The 6780-nt window shown below is 43.5% G+C and overlaps 1 protein-coding gene across 1 annotated transcript; it reads right to left on the bottom strand.

Annotated features, from left to right (window-relative positions):
• Positions 1 to 4752: 4752 nt before the first annotated feature.
• LOC109482086 (zinc finger protein 678-like) lies at positions 4753 to 6135 on the bottom strand. The gene is made up of 2 exons (XM_019784744.1): positions 5345 to 6135; positions 4753 to 5260 (listed from the first exon to the last, which is right to left on the bottom strand). Exons 1-2 carry the CDS (start codon positions 6103 to 6105, stop codon positions 4753 to 4755), a joined length of 1269 nt encoding a protein of 422 aa, XP_019640303.1. The 5' UTR covers positions 6106 to 6135.
• Between the last annotated feature and the right edge of the window lie 645 nt (positions 6136 to 6780).

Here is a 6780-nt window from a genome sequence, read left to right as displayed (position 1 = left end):
GTGTGTGTGTGCGCGAGATATCTTTCATTCCGATCAGAGGGTTGGTTATGAAGGTGCGGCCCTTAACAAAGGGGTGGGTTTGTTCTCTCCAAGCAGAGGTTGGTGGGGTAGATTGTTACCTTTCTTTATGCCCCATTTTTGTCGCTACCCCCCACGACTGAAAAACGGGGCATTTATAGGACGATTTGGAGAAACGTGTGACGTTTTCCAGTGTTCGCTAGCGTGTTTTTTCAAACACGTTATATGAGGGGAAATTTCTAACCTTACTCCAGCGACACAACGAGTCTGTTTTTTACTATATAATTTTCGGTATAAGGCAAGGACCAGACGTTTAACAAATAGAAGATAGCTTACTGGTTGTGATCATATCTGGTGTTCAGAGTTTCAATCATTGAACTCGATTGGTTATGACTGAGATCACGATAGAGAATGTATTAAGATCCCAGTCAACATACTCAACTGTTATAACCGAATTCGAACCTGCGTGGTCACTATTGACTTAAATGTTGCCTTATGAATGTCACAAAGTCGGTCTTACCTGCAAACAATCACGTCCAACTTCAGAGTACGAAACTATGCATGTGACTTGGAGTTCTTTAACGGGCGACAATCCTCGGCGTTGTCACACGACTAAGTACCTCGAATTGTGTCTGTCTTAGTTCCGAGAACTGATCGAGCGAGGTGTTTGTCATTCCGATCAGAGGGTTGGTTATGAAGGTGCGGCCCTTAACAAAGGGGTGGGTTTGTACTCTCCAAGCAGAGGTTGGTGGGGGAGATTGTTACCTTTGTTTAAGCCCCGTCTTTTTTTTTTGTCGCTACCCCCAGCGACTGAAAAAAACGGGGCATTTATAGGACGATTTGGAGAAACGTGTGACGTTTTCCAGTGTTCGCTACCATTTTTTTTTCAAACCCGGCATATGAGGGCGTTTAACGAAATTTCCAACTTAACTCCAGCGACACAACAAGTCTGTTTTTAACTATATAATTTTCGGTATAAGGCAAGGACAAGACGTTTACCAAATAGAAGATAGCTAACTGGTTGTGATCATATCTGGCGTTTAGCCGTTTTCCGATCATTGAACATAATTAATTATGACTAAGATCACAATAGACAGGGTAATAAGATCCAAGTCAAAATACTCAACCGTTTTACTAAACCGAATATTCGAGGTCACTATCGAGTTAACTATTGCCTTATGAATGTCACAAAGTCACTCTTACCTGCAAACAATCACGTCCAACTTCAGAGTAAGAATCTTTGTGACTTGGAGTTTTTTTACGGGCGACAATCCGCTATGTTGTCACAAGACAGAGTGCCTCGATTTGTTCTGCTACTGTTTCAAGGTCTTAGTTCCGAGAACTGATCGAGTGAGATTTTAGACATTCCGATCAGAGGGTTGGTTATGAAGGTGCGGCCCTTAACAAAGGGGAGGGTTTGTACTCTCCAAGCAGAGGTTGGTGGGGGAGATTGTTACCTTTCTTTATGCCCCATTTTTGTCGTTACCCTCCGCGACTGAAAAAACGGGGCATATATAGGACGATTTGGAGAAACGTGTGACGTTTTCCAGTGTTCGCTAGCATGTTTTTTCAAACACGTTATACGAGGGCGTTTAACGAAATTTCTAACCTTACTCCAGCGACACAACAAGTCTGTTTTTTACTATATAATTTTTCGGTATAAGGCAAGGACCAGACGTTTAACAAATAGAAGATAGCTTACTGGTTGTGATCATATCTGGTGTTCAGAGTTTCAATCATTGAACTTGATTGGTTATGACTGAGATCACGATAGAGAATGTATTAAGATCCCAGTCAACATACTCAACTGTTTTAACCGAATTCGAACCTGCGTGGTCACTATTGACTTAAATGTTGCCTTATGAATGTCACAAAGTCGGTCTTACCTGCAAACAATCACGTCCAACTTCAGAGTACGAAACTATGTGACTTGGAGTTCTTTAACGGGCGACAATCCTCGGCGTTGTCACACGACTAAGTACCTCGATTTGTGTCTGTCTTAGTTCCGAGAACTGATCGAGTGAGATTTTAGACATTCCGATCAGAGGGTTGGTTATGAAGGTGCGGCCCTTAACAAAGGGGTGGGTTTGTACTCTCCAAGCAGAGGTTGGTGGGGGAGATTGTTACCTTTGTTTAAGCCCGGTCTTTTTTTTTTGTCGCTACCCCACGCGACTGAAAAAACGGGGCATTTATAGGACGATTTGGAGAAACGTGTGACGTTTTTCAAGTGTTCGCTAGCATGTCTTTGCGAACACGGCATATAAGGGCGTTTGACGAAATTTCCAACTTAACTCCAGCGACACAACAAGTCTGTTTTTTAACTATATAATTTTCGGTATAAGGCAAGGACCACACGTTTACCAAATAGAAGATAGCTAACAGGTTGTGATCATATCTAGTGTTTAACCGTTTTCCGATCATTGAACGTAATTAATTATGACTAAGATCACGATAGACAGGGTAATAAGATCCAAGTCAAAATACTCAACCGTTTTAACCGAACATTCGACCTCACTATCGACTTAAATGTTGCCTTATGAATGTCACAAAGTCGGTCTTACCTGCAAACAATCACGTCCAACTTCAGAGTAAGAATCTTTGTGACTTGGGTTTTTTTACGGGCGACAATCCGCTGTGTTGTCACAAGACAGAGTGCCTCGATTTGTTCTGCTACTGTTTCAAGGTCTTAGTTCCGAGAACTGATCGAGCGAGGTGTTTGACATTCCGATCAGAGGGTTGGTTATGAAGGTGCGGCCCTGAACAAAGGGGTGGTTTCGTCATTACTGGTTAGTCAGGTTTTCGTTGGGCCCCACGGTAACCTGAGCCATTTTGTTTATCGTTTAACTTTCGATTTGCTTTTAACATTTGGGGTCTTGTGCACCAATTTCACTGTACCATCAGATATAATTCCAGAATATGCCACTTTTACTTTCACAAATAGAGTACTAAGTATCCGGAGGTGTTTGTATGGTAAGAATAGTCGGTGATGATGTGATAATACCATAAAGGCTTAGATGCTTCTGCTACTGTTCCAAGGTCTTAGGTCAAACCCCGATAGCTGATAGCTAGATCGAGATTTTAGACTGGCCATGGGGTTTGTTATGAGGCTGCGTCCCTTAGCAAAGGAATGGATTTCGTCATTACTGGTTTGCAAGGTTTCGAAGCTGGAGTCACATTTCCAACGGGGTCTGCGCAGCATGTTCTCGGTGCAGACGCCTGCCGGCGTCATGAAGCCGAGCGTACCCCGGCTGTCATGGTCACAAAGGTTCCTTTACGGCTCCCTGTCGGGGCCTAGTTGTGCTCCGGCGCTGATCACAAACTTTTCGTCCCTTTGACGGCCGACTTCTGTCAGGGACCCGTCCGATGCCCGGTAAGTCTCCCGCCTTGACCCGTGCGGGGTGCGGTAGGGTGCCGACCGGCTCTTAGAGTCCGACCGGGCAGCTGTCGGGTCCCTGTCGGGGCCCAGGGGTGATCCTGGCGGGTCCCTTACGTCATAAAAGCATAGAAAGTGGCAGAGGAGCGATTAAACAGGTAAAAATAGCTCACTCTGTATTTCCAATTCTGAATATGAAAACAACCCCTTGGCAGTGTGTGCAGTAGTATTACAATCAAAGTTAGCTTTTATATAACAGAACGGCCGCCCATGGTCATATGACATCATGTCATGGCTTCCAATCCCGAATTTTTTTTTTTGGAAACGGATGCCAGACATTTCTAGGATCTTCACAGGCTAGCTCCTTGATGGGCCAATGAAATTATACAACAGATCAGAAGGATCCTCAGGTAGACCATTGCACGCTGGCTAAATTGGGGCTGAGTATGCTATGGGTCTGGCATGAAAGGCATAGCAGATAAATGGTTTAATAGTGAATATTACTTTTGCTTGGAATGCATGCAGGACACACTAATTGAATATGTAACTACCGTAATCCGTTGTCCAACAAACTATATTTCACCATCAGAAAAGTCAGCTACCATCAGTTTCAGAAAAGTCAGCTACCATCAGTTTTCAGGTAGCCGCCTAGTATCAACATGAAAACTAACATTATCCTAGTTCCATACAGAAGACGAATTCATGTCAAACACTGAACTTTATTTACACAAAACACCTTCAACTTGAACAAGTATAGTTATAACAAACCAAAAATGCCTCTATAGACAGACCTAGGAAGTTTAAGTTATTGTTACAAAACTCTTCACCAAATGTAAGAAAAAGAAATATCAAACATAAGTAAATTAGCTAATTTTTTTTATCGAAGTTAGTCTAAATGGATCCAAATCATCCAATGGATATAAAGAACCAACAAACATACTACAGTATACGTAGATTGATTAAATGACTAAAAATCATTTGAAAGACTAGTGCATTGTCATCTACTAGAAATAATTGAGAAAATGAAAAGCTGTTTTATATAATCTTCAGGCTAAGAAACACTATCAGCTACAGAACTAAATTTTAACAAGAAAAATGATTCAAGAAACAACAACAAAATCAAACTTCAGAGAGCTACATTATACTACAGTATGTAATTTCTTTACTTTAAGTAGTCTGCATGCCCTGCTAACTTACAAAAAACAACTGATATTGTTAGGTTATCAAAACTTTATCAAAAGTTAGGTGGTAACAACATAATTTCAGAATTTCACATTTTTAAGAATCATGTCTAGTGTGAGTCTGCATGTGGGTTTTCAGATTACCCAGACGACTGAACTGCTTGCTGCACTCCTCACACTTCACTTGTAGGGTTTCTCACCAGTGTGGGTCCGCATGTGTCTCTTCAGATTAGCCACATCACTGAACTGTCTGCTGCACTCCTTACACCTGTAGGGTTTCTCACCTGTGTGAGTCCGCATGTGAGTCTTCAGATTACTCAGTTCACTGAACTCCTTGCTACATTCCTCACACCTGTAGGGTTTCTCCCCTGTGTGAGTCCGGATGTGTTTCTTCAGATCACACAGCTGACTGAACTGCTTGCTGCACTCCTCACACCTGTAGGGTTTCTCCCCTGTGTGAGTACGCATGTGTGACTTTAGAGGACTCAGCTGACTGAACTGCCTGCTGCACTTCTCACACGTGAATGGTTTCTCCCCAGTGTGAGTCCGCTTGTGAGTCTTCAAATGACTCGGCTGACTGAACTGCCTGTTGCATTCCTCACATCTGTAGGGCTTCTCACCTGTGTGAGTCCGCATGTGAGTCTCCAGTTGACTCAGAGTAGTGAACTGTTTGCTGCACTCCTCACACCTGAAGAGATTCTCACCTGTGTGAGTCCTCATGTGAATCTTAAGATAACTCAGGGTACTAAACTGTTTGTTGCACTCCTCACACCTGTAGGCCTTCTCCCCTGTGTGAGTCTTCATGTGAGTTTTCAGAGTATACAGTCTACTGAACTGCTTGCTGCACTCCTCACAACTGTGCGGCTTCTCACCAGTGTGAGTCCGCATGTGAGTCTTCAGATCACACAGCTGATTGAACTGCCTGCTGCACTCCTCACACCTGTAGGGCTTCTCACCTGTGTGAGTCTTCATGTGAGTTTTCAGAGTATACAGTCTACTGAACTGCTTGCTGCACTCCTCACAACTGTGCGGCTTCTCACCAGTGTGAGTCCGCATGTGAGTCTTCAGATCACACAGCTGATTGAACTGCCTGCTGCACTCCTCACACCTGTAGGGCTTCTCACCTGTGTGAGTCCGTAAGTGAATCTTACGATTACTCAGGGTACTAAACTGCCTGCTGCACTCCTCACACCCGTAGGGTTTCTCACCAGTGTGAGTCCGCATGTGAGTCTTCAAATGACTCAGAGTAGTGAACTGTTTGCTGCACTCCTCACACCTGTAGGGTTTCTCACCTGTGTGAGTCCGCATGTGAGTCTTCAAATGACTCAGCTGTCTGAACTGCTTGCTGCATTCCTCACACCTGTAGGGTTTCTCACCAGTGTGAGTCTGCATGTGCCTCTTCAGTTGACTAAGGGAACTGAACTGCTTGCTACACTCCTCACACCTGAAGCGTTTTGCAGTCACCATTCCACCAACAAACTCCCCTGCCAAACTGCTTTCCACATCATCAGTGCCCATTCCACTTGTTGCCATGATGGTAGTAACAGCCTAAGCAACTTCTGTAAAAGATCAGATGGAAAAATTGATTTGTCAGACCATTTAGTCACCACTCACGAGAGCCTCATACCAGCCTACAGTACCGTGTGGTAAATTATGAGGGAGGAGCCTGGGGTCAAACAACAAAACAAACATGAAGAATTTTAAGTTTGCTGTTCTTCTTCCTCTTTGACTTTAGTCTTAGCATGGAGGTAAAAGAGAAATGGTCTTAGCTATTTGCAATGTGATGATTGACTATGCCTGTTCTCATACCTAGTTACCACATTTACAGTTGGACTCTGGCAGAGCATCAGATAGAGCCCCTGCAACACATTAGTGAACCTGTGTCAGAGGAGCTTAGTGAACCTCCCCTGACAACATCACAAATATGCGTGATGGAAACCAGATGTGGGAAGGGGTAGTACGTACTAGATGATACATATTTTCCCCCGATGAGCCATCATCAAAGTTATATATAGTTCAGTTCTTGCTATTATATGTTGCTACAATCGAACGTGAGAACGTCATGTTTAGTACATATAATTTGTTCGACACGAGGTACACGTTTGTTTGCGAAGGTCTAGGCGGTATCGTCACATGTGTCTGTCACACGCCACACACCACGTTCTCTCAAGGAGGTTAAATAAATGTATTTAACCTCCTTGGTTCTCT

This window comes from Branchiostoma belcheri, unplaced genomic scaffold (genome assembly GCF_001625305.1).
Source record: "Branchiostoma belcheri isolate BF01 breed outbred unplaced genomic scaffold, Haploidv18h27 scaffold59, whole genome shotgun sequence".
NCBI classification, from domain to species: domain Eukaryota; kingdom Metazoa; phylum Chordata; class Leptocardii; order Amphioxiformes; family Branchiostomatidae; genus Branchiostoma; species Branchiostoma belcheri.
This window is presented reverse-complemented; position numbering and strand designations above follow the sequence as displayed.

What these genes read in the sequence shown, in the direction of transcription:
- LOC109482086 (XM_019784744.1), bottom strand. Translation starts at nt 6,105, where the DNA reads ATGGCAACAAGTGGAATGGGCACTGATGATGTGGAAAGCAGTTTGGCA. An exon ending in ACAGGGGAGAAGGCCTACAG is followed by an intron (nt 5,261 to 5,344) that starts GTGTGAGGAGTG and finishes GAATCTCTTCAG; the next exon opens with GTGTGAGGAGTGCAGCAAAC.